Source organism: Lactuca sativa, chromosome 5 (assembly GCF_002870075.4).
Source record: "Lactuca sativa cultivar Salinas chromosome 5, Lsat_Salinas_v11, whole genome shotgun sequence".
NCBI classification, from domain to species: Eukaryota; Viridiplantae; Streptophyta; class Magnoliopsida; order Asterales; family Asteraceae; genus Lactuca; species Lactuca sativa.
Window position 1 is genome coordinate 255039806 of NC_056627.2, and position 21240 is coordinate 255061045.

General features: G+C 30.5%; 1 protein-coding gene across 2 annotated transcripts; it reads left to right on the top strand.

The window, feature by feature from the left end:
- Nucleotides 1-628: 628 nt before the first annotated feature.
- LOC111913264 (serine carboxypeptidase-like 17) lies at nucleotides 629-9077 on the top strand. 2 transcript variants are annotated; one of them, XM_023908982.3, is made up of 14 exons: nucleotides 630-881; nucleotides 998-1143; nucleotides 3852-3928; nucleotides 6395-6517; nucleotides 6801-6903; nucleotides 7018-7055; nucleotides 7201-7302; nucleotides 7401-7490; nucleotides 7587-7742; nucleotides 7848-7919; nucleotides 8002-8150; nucleotides 8515-8628; nucleotides 8719-8773; nucleotides 8917-9077. In XM_023908982.3, exons 1-14 carry the CDS (start codon nucleotides 703-705, stop codon nucleotides 8998-9000), a joined length of 1488 nt encoding a protein of 495 aa, XP_023764750.1. In that variant the 5' UTR covers nucleotides 630-702; the 3' UTR covers nucleotides 9001-9077. The 2 variants fall into 2 exon arrangements, with proteins under 2 accessions (XP_023764751.1, XP_023764750.1); XM_023908983.2 differs by lacking the exon at nucleotides 7201-7302 and having other exon boundaries at nucleotides 629-881.
- The last annotated feature ends 12163 nt before the right edge of the window (nucleotides 9078-21240 follow it).

The window sequence follows — 21240 nt, forward strand, 5'->3', positions numbered from 1 at the left end:
AAGTTTTATATATATATATATATATATATATATATATATATATATATATATATATATATATATATATATATATATATATATATATATATATATATATATATTACACATTTATAAAAAAGTATTATGTATTTTTAAAACATAACAAGTTATTTGTACATGTTTACTTTTTTTTTAAATATACGTAGGTAATTATCTACACATATGACTAATTTAACATATTGGTTTTGTTTTAAATTTAAGTTGATTTTAGTCAAAAAGATAAAATAAAATAAGGAATGTTTGATTTGGACCAGATCTTCTCACCATTAGTTTTTATACATATTGAATTGGTTATTTTTATGGTTGACCCTAGCTATCTCTTAAACCAATCATAGTTAGTGCACCGCTATATTTCGATTCTAGACTCGCCACTGAAAATACTTATATATTAATTTTAGTTAACAAACAACAATATAAACATGTCTTTTGTTTTTTATTTTTTAATTGATTTTGGTTGATTAAATGTCTAACAAGAAAACATAAACATTTTTCTTGGTAACAAATAACGTTTTTCTTGTTTACAACATGTTAACTTCGGTATGAAAAGCTAAAATGATAGAAATCTATAATAATAGGCGATGTGGATTTTACCATTACATAAAGAGATGGAAATCTTTAAGTTCCAATCTTAATTGTTTAAAATATTTTTTCTTAAAAGCAAACATGAAACCACGGTCACAGTCTCACCTTCAACCTTTGAGCCTCTTTAACGGCTTCAACATTCGCTTCTTGTTGTTTTATGTTTTTATTCTATTAGTTTCATTGGAGGTCATTAAATCAGGGTTCGTGGTTAAGAAACTGCCAGGTTGGCTTGGTGATCTTCCTTTCACACTCGAAACCGGGTAATGTCGCGTTCTTTGTTCCAGAATTATGTCGACTGTTTATGATTATTATGATATCTTTAATTTGTTCAATATACTTTATATACTAACTTATCACGAAATGAATGTGTTGTAAGTTATGTTGGTGTAGGAGAATCCAATGACGTTCAATTATTTTACTACTTCATTGAGTCTGAAGGAAACCCGGAAAATGACCCTCTTATACTTTGGCTTACCGGAGGGCCCGGTTGTTCTGCTCTTTCTTCCATTCTTTATGAAATAGGTATTTCTGATCAAGACTTTTAGCTTTTAGTTTATTTTTTCGAGTGGGTTGACAAAATCAAAATGGTACCTCACTTCCCATTTCAACTTCAAAGTGTAAAAAATTCACAAAGCTAGTTATGTTAAAACACCACCAAGTAGCTAGCTAGCACATAAAAACCCAAAACAATAAATACTATCTGTAACGTGATTGTTCTGTTTTGTTTTTCTGGCATTTAGCTACTTGGCTTTTGCAGCAAAAAGACCATGGTTATCTTGCTCAAATTACTGCTCACAAAACACTAAAATGCAAACGATGTAGCTAGTGATGGAGATCAAAATGGCATGTGTTCTTATTACGAAAACATTAAATATAACAGTTTTTCATATGGATTGAAAGGGATGGAGATCAAAATGGCATTTGGTCATATTTCATGTGAGTAAAGGGAGATAAAGAGAGAAAAGAGAACTGACTTTAGAGTTGAGACATAAATTATAAATATTATAACCACTCTACTTCAATTCATAAAATAAAATAGTGTATCAAGATTTTTAAAAGTTAAGAGGCTATTGGTACATCATCTAAGCAGTGACGACCCAAAAATATGTTAAGGGTAAAATATCGAAACGTTGGGTCCATGCATTGTGGCGTGGAATGTGTGAGCATTTCATCATTTCATGCATAGAATTTCTTTTTTTTTTTTTTTTTTTTTTATTTTTTTTATTTTTTTAAACAGAAACTACTAACCTACTCGTAAATGAATTGACCTCTCAGTTGGGCCCACCATTTGATATAAATTTTCATTTCACTCTCCTTTAAAAAGGTAATCTTCCCGCTTTGTGTATTTCTTTTTTAATGTATTATAAATACAAAATAACATCTAAATATTAATCAGCAAATATTACATCATTAAGAGGAGTTAATAGATAAGTTTGAAACGAGATTAGTATTTTTGTCAAACATTTTTGTATCATTAACTTTATTTTTAGTTTTACAGAAATGAGACTAATATTATCACATATATTTTTACTTTTATAAAAATATATTGTTTATATTTTATGATTTAACTAGTTGTGAGACTCATATATTACATGAATTAATTTAAAAAAAGTTAAATATAAAGGTCTAAATATTTAAAAACTTTGAATTTATAAGAAAATAAGAAAAATAATGATTTATTATAATGAAAGTGTTTTTTATTTTTTAAATTTAAATAAATAATTTAAATAAAGAAAATAAACTTTAATTTTGGAAATTTTGAAATTAAAAGGTAAGTTTATTAGGAAATTAATATCCATTTATTACTAAGTTTATTACAATTATTACATTAAAATATTATATGGAATTTAATAAAATAGAAAACGCATAAAATAACATTTGAAAAATAAATTAATTCAAAATAACCATAAAATGACATTTGATAAATTGAATAAGAGTGTGACAAGTGACAAAAAAAACTTTCATTTATTAGAGAGGAATATATGATTTATATACATAATTAGACTAATAAATAAAATGGTAGGTCCTATCTTAGGTCCCATTTAGAAACATTTAAAATGTTATGAATAATTGAGATAGGTTTATCAAAACACAGAGTGTGTTTTATTTGTTGGTGATTTAGTATGATGCAAATTGTAGTGTTTTTTTACATCTATATGTGTTTGACCTCTAAATGAGATGTATCATTGATATGCTCTTTTTAAGAACGATAAATTTTTTGCAAAAAAAATTATATGTTGGCAAACATTTTGGTTTGTATTGGTAGATTCCCGAACACATCCGTTGTACCGAATATTCAAATTTAATAGGATCCATGACATTATTTTTGCTATCTTGCATCAAGAATATGTATTTTACACATCATAAGACATGTATTAAGGGTGAATATGATACGGTACCGATTTATTTTTTTCAAAATGTGTACCGTACAAATTTTGCTACCAATATCATATTAAGAATATGTATTTTACATATCATAATGCATGTATTAGAGGTGAATATGGTACGGTACTGATTTATTTTTCTTAAACCGTGTACCATACAAATTTTGCTACCAATATCATATTAAGTATACTTAGAACCAACTTGTTTGGCTGCTAACACGTTTGTTTGGTACAAATTTATAATGATATATATATCAATTTATTTCTAATTGACAATTGTAATAATTAAATACCAACAAAGGCATAGGCATGGGCCAATTTTTTCATTTGGTAAAAAAAAGCAGTGAAGTAATTCTTTTAGTTTAATTAAGAGTTTTATTGAAGTGACTTCTTAATTTTTTTTTTAATTATTTTAATTAATATGATGATAACTATTGACTACGGTTAAACTCACTTGACAATTGAAAGATAAGATTTCACACACACACACACACACACACACACACACACACACATATATATATATATATATATATATATATATATATATATATATATATATATATATATATATATATATATATATATATATATATATATATATATATATATATATATATATATATATATGAGAAATGAATTGCTTGGTACGGTAATACCATGATATGAGAATTTTGGTATCGGTACCGTACCTAGATTACTCAATTGAATTGGTACTACCAAACAAACATATTTACCACCAACCTTTTTACTTGGGTTGATAACATATTGGTTGATTTTCTATAGTATATATTTGATAACCTTAGTATGTATATATATTAAATGTGTTGGTGGTTATATATACAGGACCCTTCACTTTCAACTATGCAAATTCCACTTTGAAGAAACCAGTGTTCGAGATAAAACCTCATAGTTGGACAAAGGTGCACATTTGTTAACATGTATTTTACACAAACCTTAATCTAGATTGTCTTGAATATTAATGAAATTGAGTTGATATGTAATAGTAAAAAAGGTGTGAAATATAAGTGGCTTGTTTAATGGTCTATCTAACCTTTGCATTATTTTTGAGTTGTCATAGTGTTTTTTTTATAAATACATAATCTTTAATGGTCTACCTAACCTATGCTATGATTCAAAATTATTGTCATCCCATCCATTCATTAATTTTAAATTAAATGATATCTTCAACGTTTAACCTCTTTAAATACTTTATTTTATTAATTTAACTAATTTACCTATCTATATAGAAATATTTTATCAAACTTACTCATTTTATTAGTCTTTTTTTTTATAACATATAACATTTAAAATGTTGCAAACAAATGAAAATGTAAATACAACTATGTCTAGTCTTTGTTATATATATATATATATATATATATATATATATATATATATATATATATATATATATATATATATATATATATATATATTGGAATTATATATAATATAAATTTATATTTCAAATATGAAGTGTCATTATATATTAAAAAAATAATTAATTAACAAAAATAACAACTATTAAAAATAAAATATTTATTAAAGAAGTAAAATTAAATATGATTTAAAGGATGATGAGTTAGATATACAAAATATAAAAGTGTATTGACCAATATATATATATATATATATATATATATATATATATATATATATATATATATATATATATATATATATATATATATATATATTGTAACTAGGTGAATGTCCGCGCGTTGCGCAGAAACACCTATATAGTTGAAGTCTTTACAAATATATGTTTTTTATTAAAAAAATATAACAATAACGTTGTTGTTAACTATCATATAATAATTTGTATACTAAATTGATATAATATATTGATTATTTTGAATTATATGTTAATATATATATACATCTATGATAACAGCATTATCTTAATCGTTTGAATGACTTCTATCCACGAGTTACACATTAATAAAATTAAATATAATATACGGTTTAATGTTATTTATAGTTATTGTTATTGTTAATTAATTTTTTAAAATTTATTTGCTTAATGTTTTAATTTTTGTCATTATAATTATTTAAAACACCAAACATTGTTTCTTTATTTTAACGGTAACAATATAATCATTTATATAGAGTTATTTTTAACTATTTTTATAGTAAGTTATTTTACGCTACTTATTTGAAAACATTTAATGATTATAAAAATATCTTTAGGAAATATTTTAGTTAAATTGAGATTATAATTTAGTTTTTGCATTTATCACTACAATTTATCACTTTTAACTATTTACAAAAGATTCTTTGGTTTTTAAGTGGAACTAAAGTTTATATTTAACTTCACACTGTAATGTTATATTTAAAGTAACAATTTAAGTATTTTGTCTAAACTGTCCAAAAGTTATACCTTTAAACTGATAATGATTTACATACAACAACATTTTAAATCTAATAAATTAAGTATAATATGTTAAAAGTTAAAGACATAAATTTATAAGGAGAAGTAAATATATTATTTTAAAATTGAAATTTAGTTTATTTATGATTACAATTTAGGTTTGATATTTATTTAACCTTATTAACCAACTTATAATCATTATTACAAAGACACTACATTTTATCACTTTTAGCTATTTAAAAAATATTTTTTGGGTTGTTTAAGGTAAACTAAAATTTATATTTAAGTTGACCTTATAATATTATATTTAAATTAATAATTTAATTATTTTATACAAATTGTTCCAAAATTGTATCTTTAAAATAATAATCGTTTACATCCAACTATATATTAAAACTAATAAATTAAGTATAATATGTTAAAAGTTAAAAACATAACTTTGTAAGTAGAAGTAAATATATTATTTTAATATTGAAATTTAGTTTAAATATGATTACACTTTAGGTTTGATATTTATTTAACTTTATGAACCAACTTATAATTATTATTAGAAAGAAATTTAAAAGTCATGGGAGTTTCAAATGAATGTGGTAAAAGACAAAATACATGGAAGTTTCAAATGCATGAGGTTCAAGGAAAAATGTTAGCTTTATAAGATATATATATATATATATATATATATATATATATATATATATATATATATATATATATATATATATATATATATATATATATATATATATATATATATATATATATATAGATATAGATGGATAGATCGATAGATAGATAGATAGATTGGTCAAATAAAAATAACAAAAAAAAGTTATGTACTACAATGGAACTAAACGGTCAATTAAGAAAACATCAAAATAGTAATTAATTATAAAATACTCTTGTTAGCGATGCTCCAAGGTTGGGTTTTTTCATTTGAAATTCTTCGGCATGTTTGATGTTCACAACCCAACGAGTACAAGTTTGTTGATATAATGAAATCTTAGTTGCATTTTAGGTGGCCAACATAATATTCCTCGATCAACCTGCTGGGACCGGATTCTCTTATGCAAAAAGTCGTGATGCTTACATAACAAATGATACGTTATCATCAATGCATGGATACGATTTTTTGAGGAAGGTATAGTAACTTCGTGCTAACAAGTTTCATTTTGTCAATTTTTTCAGTTAACCTATCTCACCAATAAATATAGCCATGTAGAAATTAAAATCGTTAATATATGCTCTAGTTCTTTTCTTGTAAACGGATTGTTTACTAATTCTATAACTGACTATTTCAATATATGAAACAAATGATACATTTAATGTAATCCAAGCATCAGGAGCATATTGTAATCTGTCTGTTTTAGATGTAAAATTAGCAGAGATCATGAATTTTTTCTTGCTATGTCTTATGCCACCAGTGGCTTGTGGATCATCCTAAATTTCTCAACAATCCATTTTATCTTGGTGGTGAGTCCTACATGGGCATAGTGGGGCCAATGATTATTCAGGAAATATACAAAGGTATCTAAAATAGTTGATGTTCTTGTTATAAAGTAGGGTTTGAAAAACATTAGTTGGATTCATAAATACTTGAATTGTGTGCTATAGAGCTTGCTTTGTTTCCCACTTTTGTAGGTAATGAAGTTGGAGAAGGGCCAAAGATAAACATCAAGGTACAAACTAATTGATCAATATCCTAAATAAACAATTGTCTGCATACTCTTGATTGTAGTGAATTTGATCATCCGCAATGCTTGAACAATATTTAAATAATATTTTCATCGATCATTGAATTTGATATATCTTTTTTCAAATTAGGGGTACATGCTTGGTAATCCTCTAACAGACACAAATAGCGACTATAATTCAAGAATCCCATTTGTTCATCGTGTCGGACTCTTATCAGATGAAATCTACAAAGTAAAAACCACAATTGAGTTGTCCACTAATACATTAAGTCCCTGTATATCATTTTCTGTAATACGACTAGGAATTAAGTTGCATATCAATTTTTGCAGTCGACTAAAAAAAATTGCCACGGAGAGTACTTTAATATTGTAGATCTTGACAACAGTCGTTGCATAAATGATCTTCAAGTCGTTGATAAGGTACATGAGCTACAGTTTAACTTGGATTATTAGCTAGTAATGACATCATGAGAGTATGTATTCATTTCAATGCATGTCTTTCTATTTTGATGTCAGTGTATTGGAAGAATTAACAAGCCCCAGATTCTAGAACCTGCTTGTGACACTTCAAATACCTTAAAATATGATCTCTTCGGGAGGAAGTTAAGATCTCTTGACAAGGCCTCTATGGATATGTGGTCGTTAACTCAAGTTCAGATACAAGGGTGTCGCGTATTACTCTCTCTAAACTATATGCTTCCCTATGGTTTTTGTTTAGAAACGAGGGAAATATATGAAACTTTTTGATTTTTTTAATTTTGTCTTTTATGTATATAGGATGACCATTATTTATTCAGTTATGTATGGGCTAACCGTAGAGACGTGCGAGAGGCTCTTCATATTGACGAGGTTTGAAGTTCATAGCGAGTTATATTCATGTCTCTTAAATTAATACAATGTGATGGGATAATTAATAATCTTATGACCACAGGAATTTGATAAAATCGAGTGGGTACGGTGCAATGAAACCCTATTTTTTTATATAGATAAGGAACCCATTTCTTACACACACAATGTCCTAAATACTGTTGCCTATCATAGATACCTTGCTAATAAAAATTGTCGAGCTCTTGTATACAGGTATTATATATACCCATAGCTATTCTTCTTAATTTTTAATTTCACTTTCTCCTAGAGTCCACTTTCAGTCGATCTTATCCATATATGCATGTGGTATTATCATAGGCAGTGTTTGGTATGCAATATATCAATAATCCAAAGAGGAATAAAATGATACATGTTTGCCACATAGGAATGGAGTGGAGCATTTCTTCAAGAATGGTTTATTACATTCCATTGGACAATAAAACAATTTTTTATTCCAATGTAATGAACCATTCTATTCTTCCATTAGTTCCATTCGTACCAAACACTACCTCTAAGAACTTGAAAACAAACAAATATCCATTGCATTCTTGCATGTTTATGTCTTTTGTTTGAGCAGTGGAGATCATGATATGGTGCATCCATATTTGGGAACAATGAAATGGATTGAATCTCTAAATTTCTTAGTTGTAAATGATTGGAGACCTTGGTTTGTCGACAAACAAGTAGCGGGGTTAGTTGTGTTTTCATTGTTATCGTCAGAATAAAAATTGGAAATGACAATATATCGACACTATGCTTTTATCTTTTTTTTTTTTTGCAGATACACCATGAAATATTCACACCATGAATACAACTTGACATTTGCTACTTTGAAGGTGAAAATTTCTATTCCTTGACTCTATAATTAGAAGGATTATTTGTTGAACCTATTGAAAAAAATAAATTTTGTAGTTTTCATGAGGAAAAAGAAACATTTTTTGTTATGATTTTAATGGTTGACTATTTTGTAATGTTAAAGGGAGGAGGTCACACAGCTCCAGAGTACAAACCTAAAGAATGTTTCAACATGGTGAAAATGTGGCTTGCTAATGATGCTTTGTAAGCAACAATAGTGGAGTTTGATATTTTGTCTTATAACAAGGGATTCAAGCTCACACGTTATAGTGGAAGTTTAAATAATATTTTTTTGTTAAAAATACATTACAATTTTAATTCGACCATAAATAACTTCAAAAATCAAAACCTACATTGCAAAGGGAAAGATCCTTAGCTTCTGAATCTTGTTCAATCACAAAAGGATTATAGATGTGATCCTATGTAGGAATACATACAACCAAAATTCACAATTTGACAATCCGTATAATTTGTTTCTTCAAATTATGGTAATTAAATTGATAATTTAACTTTGACTATTCATTATCATAGGATTTTTTTTATAAATCGCACAACACATAAATAAAATAGCATCGTACTAACACTTATATTTTTACTCTAAATAACATTGTACTTATATTTCGCTGAAATTTATGTCCAACTTAATTAAAACCAACAGGAAACATATAGCAGGTTATTATGTCCTCATGTAGACCATGATTCTTTTTCATGACAATCAAGTAGCAAGTTATTAGGGAAAATGACTCGGCAGGGTAATCAATTGTTGAGTTTGTTCAGATTTGGTCATTTTCCTTTTTTTGTACCCAATATATCATTGAACTTGTTGTTTGCGTTCACATATACCATTATGACCAACTATTATAGGTTTAGCCGATCAAGTTGAATTTTTCGGCCAATATATGAATTTTCCGGTCAATATACGAATTTTTCTCGGTGACTAATATGAATTTTCCAACGATTTCAAATGTGTGTGAACTAGATTCGTTCCAGAAATTGTTGATTCATCAGATGTGTTCTATCAAATTTGTTCATTAGATTCATTCATCATATTTGTATGTGTAACGACCCAACAACAATACTAAATTTTTTCATTTAAAAACCATTAATTTTCATTTATTGATTGTACCAAAATCCATCATTCATTATAGTAATCCAAAACATCAGAGTACAAATACATCAAATGCGGAAATCATATGGGGAGGATGTTATTCCATCACGTCGGACCCTTCCCTTTTGAACTGGAAGTACTTGAAACCATAAACATAACTATAAGAATAAAGGTTAGTGAGCTTCCTAAAATTACCACATACATCATACATATAATATAATAGCACGTGGCTGTATTAGGTCCGTATCAACCCAAATAACAACAAGTAGCTATGTCGGGTCCGAATCAACCCCTGGGTCTGTATCAACTCTGTGTCAGTAATGACTCTGAGCCCAAACTAGCTCAATACATAGACCATACAATCACATCATGCAAAATCATATGGTTTATACTCATACCATAAAGTGGGCCGACCTTGGTGCCTTCAGCCCACTTAAGGTGGTAAGCAAGACTCACCTCACAGACAAACGAAAAGTTGAAATGACACGCTACTCTGAAACCCTTGCTACTGGTCACCTTTACGAATAACAGTAACCAAAACTCAAACTATCATTCAAATAGCTAAAATACCCCTAGATCAAACCCTAGTCAAAATCCAGGTCAAAGTCAACTGAGTCAACTAGGTTGAATCAGTCAGTATGTGGGGCATACTTCCTAATTGATTGAGGATCGCAAAGCTGACCTCGTACATGCAGCATACCCTTCGATACGACCAACGTACGTGGCTGCTCGCCACCCCTCTTATTAAGTGCTTAATCCATTAAGCACTTACGTCCAAACTTCAGTTCTAAGCAACAAAAGATGTTCGTAACCATAAAATTTCCAACTTTATCATTTAGCATGGATATTAAGACCTTAAATCCATAAACCCTAGTCTTTTAACCCATTAAGACCATCTAGCACTTGCATGGAGAGAAACTACCGACCAAAAACCCAACTTTATGACTTAACACCCCTCAAAACCTCTGAAAGGACAGCTTAAATTCCTTGGAGTACCTTTTACTCACAAAGACCAAGTTTGGGACCAAGAAGGGTACAACTTTGAGCTAAAAATAGATCCATAAGATTTCTACACCAAGGTTGAAGCTTTTTACCTCCACAAGGTGTACAAGGAGGACAAGATGTTGGATCCAAAGTCTTGAGTGAAATACCACCACCTCAATGCTCTTCCTCCTACTACAAAAGCTCCAAATGGCACCAAAAATGGCTCACCAAGCTTCACAATGCACAAACACTCTTTAGGGTTTTGAAATGAGGAAGGAGGTTGAAGATAAGAAGGTGCATGTGGCCGTTAATGTTTTTAAATAGGGTCCAAACCCTAAAATTTAGGGTTTGCGCCCTGGTTGTGTACACTATAAAAAATATGTCATTTAGTGGCATACAAGAAGTGCCACTAAAAGCCCAAAAAAAATACCAACAAAGGCTTCTCAAAGAATCAACGGCACACTTAATAAATGTCACTAGAAACGCTCCCACTAAAACCTTTTAGTGGCACTTTTTGTTTTTTCTACTATAGTTTTTAGGCTTTCAGTGGCACTTTTTTATTTGTCACAGTAAAACAAATTTCTTTTGTGGCACATATTTTTGTGCCACTAAATCTAATTTGATTTAATAATTTATGTTACTTTTAGTTACACAATTTAAGACTTTAGTGGCACTTCTTTATTTACCACAATAAAAAATAGTGGCATTTTTTATGTGTCACAGCAGAAGAAAATTTTTTGTGGCATATATTTTGTGCCATTAAAAGCTCATGTGATTTAAAAAATTCATACTACTTTTAGTTACATATTTTAAGATTTTAGTGACAATTTTATTTGTCACAATGCAATTTCATCTATAATATAAAATAAAATGAATAATTAAATTGTAGCACATTGAAAATAATCAAAATTTCATTGTTTTTCATCAATGTTCTTTTTAACTTTTTGAATTGAATATCTAGGTAAATATCAAATATGTCTAAGTACATGCTAAATATAAATTAATGAACAAAAGTTAAAACATGCATATAAAAATAAAATAAAATAAAAAACAAAGACATGATAGGTTGAATAAATTGTGTTATCTCATACTCTAGAATCAATGCTAGCAATTCCCTGTCCAAAAATGAACAAAGATAATCCATAATCCAGTCAAAGAAGGCTTACTTTAGAAAATAAAGAATATAACACTCAACACAAATAAACTATATTTATAAGAACAAAGGAAAGACAAAAGCTCATAAAATGATTACCATCGTTATGATGACTTTCAAAAGATGCTCTCTGGTTAACTGAATTAGAGTTGCGTGGAATTGTAGAAGTGTTGCCTGGCATCTGAAACAAATTAATAAGATCATATATCATTAATGTCCAACTCTCGATACCTTCTACTACTCTTGTACAAATGAACAAGAAGAATGCGTTTAAGAAGATGCATATGTGCACCAAGAAGATAATTCAGAAGGGCAACAATGGTCATTTTTAGTCCAATTTGAAATATGATAATGAACTAATTTTAATGACTGTTTTTTGTTCATAGGGTAATTGAAAAATAACAATGCAATTATAGATGACATATGTACCTGTATGTTCATATTGCTAAGAATTCCATACAAGTTTGCATTTGGGGTATGTTCTTGGATTATATTCGCCATAACGTTCACCATAGTTTTTAGTTGTTCGACACTCAGATCATTAGAACAAGAAACAACCTTCTTTTTTATGGTAGGCATCCTTCCAACACATCTGATATACCCTCTTTTTTTAGGTCCTTTAAATATAGAGTAGCCATCATTTGAAAAATCATCTATAGATCCTAAGGTACTTGATCCTTGGGTATTTGAGGAATCGCTTGCAATGGCTTGTAGGAAAGTCTGCATAATAGCAATATACCAAAAACATGACAAATGTTTCTCACCTACTGTTTTTGTCCCACTTTCAAATTAATAACAACATACTTTGAAAGTGGTTGCTATACTATCATAGTATAGCACCCTACTTTAAAAGTATGTTTCTAATACTTTGAAAGTGGGACAAATAACAAGGTTTAAAACGAAACAAAGAGTATATGATTTGATATGATTAAAAACATGTATATATAATGTCTACGGAAATCATTACCATAACTTGAGCGACTTTTTCATTCACGATATTTCCATTTTTACGAGTGTGGGTTTTTACATTTATTTGTCCTCGTGTTGGGTATACACCATTCTTCAATGCCTATAACAAGATGTAGTTATGTTTGATGAAAAATAAATAAATTAAAAAAAAGACGATAATAAGTCAAAATAATAAAATATAATAATATCTCTTCGTGAGCAAGTCGAGCAAATGATTTTGTCTCAGAAACATAAGGCTCTTCTATCTTTGCATGACTCTTTCTCCTCAAATCACACATGCTCTAGATAATTATTTTGTACATAATCAAGATGGTGAAAGCAAATAGTTGAGATCCATAATTAATCCATAATAGCAACAAATTTCATTTATTTACATATGATAGCAATTTACATGCATTTCTTTATTGATAATACAATATGTAACAATCTAAAGCAGTCCAAAATATTATGGTTTGGTAATGAAAAATTGTTTTAACTAAAAGGTAAAAGTAAGGATTCAATGATTAAAAAACATGCTAGGCCATTAAGGGTAACCAACTTTTTTATCATTTTCCATATATTTATATTATCTTTTACCCATAATAGCAATGTACTTCTATTTTTAGTGTAAAATTGTTTTAACTAAAAGGTAAAAGTAAGGATTCAATGAATAAAAAGCATGCTAGGCCATTAAGGGTAACCAACTTTTTTTTTTATCATTTTCCATAAATTTACTTTATCTTTTACCCACAATAGCAATGTACTTTCTATTTTTTAGTGTAAAATTGTTTTAACTAAAAGGTAAAAGTAAGGATTCAATGAATAAAAAGCATGCTAGGCCATTAAGGGTAACCAACTTTTTTTTAATCATTTTCCATAAATTTACTTTATCTTTTACCCACAATAGCAATGTACTTTCTATTTTTTTAGTGTAAAGTTGTTCTAACTAAAAGGTGAAAGTAGGGATTCAATGAATAAAAAGCATGCTACGCCATTAAGGGTAACTAATGAGTAATAGGATAAATTCCTTAGTTTATGTAACAAACTAAATATATTAGCTGATATTATGGAGTAAACCAATGAGTAACAAGTTTTTTAAACTGATCTGGCTTCACCTTGTTATCTTTCTCAGTTTGTTGTGCCACAATTTGATCGATTGTAAGACTTGAATCATATGCACGTGCTTTTAGTGCACCTTTCCAAGTCCTCCATTTTTCCCCATGCTAAAAATGATCCATTTCTTGATTTCACTTGTTTCAGCCGAATGAATAACAAACTTGGCCTACAAATAAAGCTTACATGTAAATATAAATACACCATAATTTTGGTTAATAGATATGCACCTTAACCATATAATACATATCTCTTTTCTTCTCTATAGAGATCTTCCTCCAATCATCATAATCTATTCCGACATGACTAGCTATCCTCATAAGGGTCCAAAGGTATTGTACGAGTTCATTTCCTTCATCTCTTACTGATTTTTCGAACCTATTAAATGTCACTACTATTTTTTGGGAGCTACTCATGTTCCATGTCTCGGTCTTTTGAGTATAACCCCTTACCTTCTTTTAAGCACCTAATAAAAAAAATTAGTGAAGTTAACCAAAATTAGCAATAGAGTGATAATATGACAATTTTCATCAATTAATTAGTAAATAGGCATATGTTTCCTTTTTACTCAAAACTGAAAGATTTCTTTCTGTTACAACTTGGAAGCCTTTATAATGAGGCGGGAAATTTATTCAAAAACAAACATCTAACCCTTTTTGAAAAAAAATATTAAAAGACTGGGGAAAGATGAAGAATTGACAAACTTTAAAGAACTATTAATTGAATTTAAGCTTACATATTTCAGATGATGTAAACAAAGAGATGGTTAGATAAATGAAGTAGGCATTTGATCTAGTGGTAGATAAAGGAAGCGGGCACTTTTCATCAACAAAATTAAAACAATTGATCTACTAGAAACAAATCTATCTACTCAAAATAGATAGCATATACCACAAAACAGATATGAAATATGCAATAATAGTATCAATCAACAGAGTAAGGGTCGTTTACACAGAAAGGTAACTGCTATAACTTAAATTTGTAAATTAAAAAAGTAAAAAAAGAACATGAAATACTTGAAAAAATATATGTAACATATGTTATTGAAAAACCTGATTCACCTCCTTCAATAGAGCTGTGTTCTTCAGTAGTAGACTGGCCTCCTTCAGTAGTTTGTGGATGACCTGACTGATCTCCTTTAGTAGGGATATCAGTTGCAGAAAACTCAGAACTTTGATCATGTATCTCACTTTCAATAGGGATATCAGTTGAGGTGATGCATAGCCTCTTACGCCTACCCATCCTCCTATAACACCACAACAGATAAGTACATGCATAAAAATATATACATATAATAAATAGATACATGCATATAAATATACACATAAAGATAAGCTGCCTCAGTTTTTCAATAACTCTCATCAAATACTAATCCAGTCACTGTTATTTTCTTCATCATCTATGACATCTATGTTTTCATTAGCTATTATCATTTCTGGTGTAACATCTATGCCATCATCGCCAACCCTATGCAAGTGAGGTAGATCAAATATGTCATCATAAGCACCTCCCATGTCAAATACATCTCTAAGCTTTACATGCCGCACAATCTCCCAACCTATATGTTTAGGATCGATGGAGTAGAACACCTTGTCGACTTGTGATGCCAAAACAAAGGGATCATCAATCAAGTTAACACCAGTATGTGTCTTATATGAGAAGTTGACCAATGTTACATTGTCATCTTTCTGGCAACCTCTGTTGTTGTCAACCCACTCACATTTGAATAAAACTACTCGTATCATTCCAGAGTAGTTTAATTCAATAATGTTAGTTAATTTTCCATAGTAGTTATTCACGCCTTCGATTGGCCTTCTATCTCGACTACTGGAATAATTTGCACCTTCTACCATAATAGCCACACCACTGAGTTCGTAGAAGTTCCTCTCGTTTTCTTGTGTGAAATCGATAACCTTTAACTAGGTAGTCTGAGTATTTTTGCACAACTCTAAGTGGACCACATGCAAGCCATTTTATTTCTTTGGTTACTTTTTGATCACCTTGCTCTTCCATGCGTGAGACATATCAACATAATTATACAATTACATCTTGAAAATCAAACTTTAATACATCCAATATGTATTCCAAATTACCCTTCTCTTAAACCAATCACTAAATTGTTGGCAGTGAATCTTGTTTATTTCATAATCATGTATCCGCCGAGATCGATTTTGTCCCTTTATTATCCTTTTGTGTTCCCTTCAGATAAAGAACAATAATATGAGGTAAATGAAGAATAATATGTAAACGCATAGGAAAACTAGTTTATCTTACTCTCGGAATGGTGAAACTGATTCGACATTAAATAGGATATAACGATGTGCTTGAGTACATTTCTCGTCCAGGACGAAATTTGAAGATCTCTTTCTTTTATGAAGTGACTTCTCAGAATGATTTTTACATCCCAATGGGTGACCTGGGCAAAGATTGTTAGATTCTTCAATCTAATTTTGGTGACCTTCATCATCATTTCTAATTGGTCTAGTAAATATGGCTTCTACTCCCACGAGATATTTTGAGCAAAATGTTACACTTTCTTGAGCTAAATAGCCTTCAGCAATTGAACCTTCAGGATGAGCTCTATTATGAACGTAGGACTTAAGTGTTAGAAGGTACCTATGATTAGAATTACAAAAAATTGATTATCTATAGAATAATAGAAGATAATAGGAAAAATTAAAGGAAATATTGTTTACCTCTCTATAGGGTACATCCATCGAAAAGCAACTGGACCTCCTAACTTAACCTCTCTAACTAAGTGGATCACCAAGTGCACCATTACAGTAAAGAATGATGGAGGAAAAATCTTTTCCAATTTTCATAAAGTGAGGTAAACTGTCGATTCGAGATATTGGAGATCAACTTCAGTTAAGTCTTTGTAGCAAATGATCCTAAAAATATCGCTTAACTCTATTATAGTGGAGCTTACATGATCTGGCAAAGTACCTCGTAACGCAATGGGCAAGTATTCTTGCATCAACATATGGTGATCATAATTTTTCATCCCAACTAGTTTCTTCTCATTCAATTGCACACATTGAGAGATATTGGTTGAAAATTCATCAGGAGGCTTAATTAGCTTTAAGATTTTTAAGAACAATCCCTTCTCATCCCAATTCATTTGATAACATGCCCTTGGCATGAAAGTAGTATCGCATCAAGGTCGCTTTTTGGGATGTAATTCCTTTCTTAAACCCATTTGTTTTAGATCAAGTCGTGTTTCATAGTTATCTTTTGACTTTTTTCCTTGACCTAAAAATGTCCCTACAATGTTCTCAAATACATTTTTTTCAATGTGCATCAGGTCATAATTGTGACGCAACAACAAGTGCTCCCAGTATGGCAACATAAAAAATACCTTTCTTTTTCCATGGACCAGCACCTACTTTTTCAACAAGAAATTATCTACCATCTAACTATTGGAGAACCTCCTCTCCGAAAGAAGGTTTTGAGGCAACTCGTAATTCCTCTCTTCCAACAAAGGATTTAGTGTCTCTACGCCAATGATGGTTAGTTGGAAGTCATCTCATATGACACTTGTAACAATAATTTTTTCCATGGGTTAGCCATTTAGAATTAGTATCAAAACCACATAATGGACATGCAAGTGCTCCTTTGGTGCTCCACCCAGACAAATTGGCATAATCGGGAAAGTCAGATATAGTAGAGAGAGCTGATGCCTTTAATTGAAAGTTTTGTTTAGTTGAGGCATCAATTGTCTCAACTCCAACATCCCACAACTCCTTCAATTCTTTTATCAGATATTGCATATAAACATATATCTTGTTCCCGGGAGCTCTTGGATTGGGAATAATTAAGAAGAGAATGAAATTAGGTTGTTTCATAACCAAACATGCTGGCAAATTATAGGGAATAAGAAAAACATGCCAAATACTATGCGACACGTTCATTGTCTTGAATGGATTAAAACCATCACTTGCTAGAGTTAAACGAACATTGTGGGGATAACTAGCAAATTCTGGAAAAAAAATTATCAAAATCTTTCCAGGCTAGTGCATCATCCGGATGTCAAATCTTTCCATCTTCCACACGTTCCACATGGTGCCACTTCATCAGGCTAGCTGTCTTCGACGACGTGAACAATCTCTGAAATCTAGGCTTCAAAGGAAACCACCGTAATATTTTTGATGCCTTCTTCTTAGGTGGAATCGTTCCATTTTCTGAATTATCTTGAGACACTTTCCATCTTGATGACCCACAAATAGAACAACATTCATCTTTCTCCTTCTCTTCCCAAAACAACATGCAGCCGTTAGGACATGAATGTATTTTTTTCATATCCTAATCCTAGTTTAGCCATTACTGTTTTCACTTGTGGTGTGGTCTTAGGTAACAAATTTCCTTCAGGTAACAAATCATTTAAAAACTCCAAACATAGAGAACGATTTGTTACTCCATCCATTAAGACACTTTAGATGGTACAAATGCACTATACTAGATAACGTGGTGTATTTACAATTCGGATATAACTTCTATTCAACTTCCTTCACTATATTATCAAATGTTCTTCCTCCATTTTCCGCTTCTTGACCACTACTCAAGGTAGCCTCGTGTGTCTCTACTCCAGTTCCACCAATTTCCGGTTGAAATACATCATTTAACATTTCATACATGTCATGGTCAAATAGATCTTCTACTACATTATGTACTATACCAAACAATGTAGCTATGGAGCCTTCCCCATGATACACCCATACCAAGTATTTTGAACGAAACCCCAAACAGAGGAGGTGATCCAAAATATCTCCTCTTCCACGATAATACATATTTAGGCAATGTGCACAAGGGCACAATATCTTTCCGTTAAAATTTGATCTCTCAAATGCAAAAATCAAGAACAATTGAACCCATCCCATTTATAAAAGGTTCACTACATCTTAGTGTAGAATACATCCAAAATCTATCCATAATTGCTCCAATGAAAAGAAACAAGTTGCATAGTAAAGCAAGTTCTTATGACATTAGAAAAAGTTACCATATAGGGCCGAGTTTGATAATGATATTGATGGTAAAAAAAATTAGTTTCTCAGGATGAAGACGTTGGTAATAATAAAGGGGATGATGAAGAATAAGACACTGATAAAGATGAAGAAGAATCAGTCACTGATAACGGAGAAGACCCTGCTCGGGGAATAAACTCTCCTCTAACGATGAACAAGTGCTTTCGATTCTCATCTACTACTTCATTCTCTCCTTCTATTAATGATGTTGTTGTTGGGGTTTGAGCATTCTAACACTTCCTAAGTGTACATGCAACCCTAAATACCTTGGATCTATGTTTTCTCTATTATACATGCAAATAAGAACTTCCAAGGTATTATCCTAATCTAGCATACAAAACAATAATGTAACAAGATAGAATACATACCTCTTGATGTAGAAAGTCTTCATGAAGCTTGAGTGCTTAGTGCCCCAAGTGTGACACCTCAAATGGAATCACAATCATCAAAACACTTAGAATGACTTGAGAGAATTCTACACTCACCAAAATCGGCTAGCCCTTTCTTGAATACTACTAGTGGCCCATTTTTCCTCAATAATAAGATGCTTATATAGTTACACAATTAGGGTAAACTCTTAATTGTCATGGCTTTCCATTTCCTTGGATCCATGGGTTCAAATACACCATGGAGCATCCATGGACCATCCTATGGGTTTTAGCCCAACTTGATTATCCATGGAGCATTAGCCCACTATACAAGTATGGATGATTTACACAATCAACCCATATATTTAATTAGTCTTCTTTTTGATCACTTAATTAATCCTAGATTAATTCTTGATCAATACTAATTAAATAATCTTATTATTCTTATTATTAATATACTAGAACTTATAATATATTAATAACCATAAGTGTCTTATTTCTCTCATTCAAGTGCATGATGGTATGCAACCCAAATGGACCATGCCGGGTCGGGTCAAGTCTTACCAAATATAGTTATGGACTTAGACATTAATCCAACAGTCTCCCACTTGGATAAGTCTAAAACTATTATTGCGTATGACTTCAGGAACCAACCGGCAATCGTAGCTCTCAAAAGCTTCTGTCGAACTCTGACCTTGTAGATGAACTCTGACCTTTGTCAGTGACTTGTCCATTAGATAAGGGATCATATATTCCTCCATTCTAGATATCATATGGACTGAGACATGGATTATAATCATTCTCTCTGTCCATTTGTTGTTTCCCGATTTCCGATTTATGACGACTGACTAATTGAACAAATCAAATCAGTCCTGGCCCGGCCGAGCACTTCCATTTGTCATCATCAAATCATCGAGGGGCCCACAGATATCGCTTTTATCCCGAAGGTAAAAGGAACGGATAAACTTCGACTCATATGGCTTGTTCTACTACTTGTTGAATCATACACAAAGGCACGTTTTATAGCACAGAGTTACCAAATGCGGTTTCGTGCAATCAATGTACTATCAACTCATAGTAACAACTCATATCTCTAGGTTTGAAGAATATAAGATATTATCGTCTCATGATCACTCGTGATAAAATCCATGAAGTGATTCCAATGAGCGCGGGTTGAATCCAATACTCAGAACTTATGAGCACTCATGATTGTTGTAGCCTTGTCCAACACCTTAGACCTCTACAACCCATCATGACAGTCTTAATTCATATCTACTTCCAAAATATGACCGACTGTGGATGGTTTGAATAACTTAGTCATTCCGGAAGAATAACCTAGTTTATTCGGGAAGTCAAAACATGCAAAGTGAAACACAATAATAATTGAATCTAATATGGTATCAACCCTTTGAACATAAATAAAACACCTTTTATTTATCACCATATGATTACACATTATTCATTGTATACTGTTTCAGCTATCAACTTTATTCTTGAATTTAAAACAATAGTTGTCCCATGCTCCAAGCATGTACACTATGTTTTCTTAAACACTAGTCATGCCACACACCAAGTATGCATACTATGTTTGTCTATGATCTTTACTTTGTGAACTAGATCAATTGAGCATAACTTCAATGATTCTCTTTTCACACTCCCAAATCCTTACTGCAAATGCAAGAATTCCAAATTCATGCCATTTACTGAAATCTGTTAGATTCTAAACTTATATGCATTGATCCTCTTGTAACGA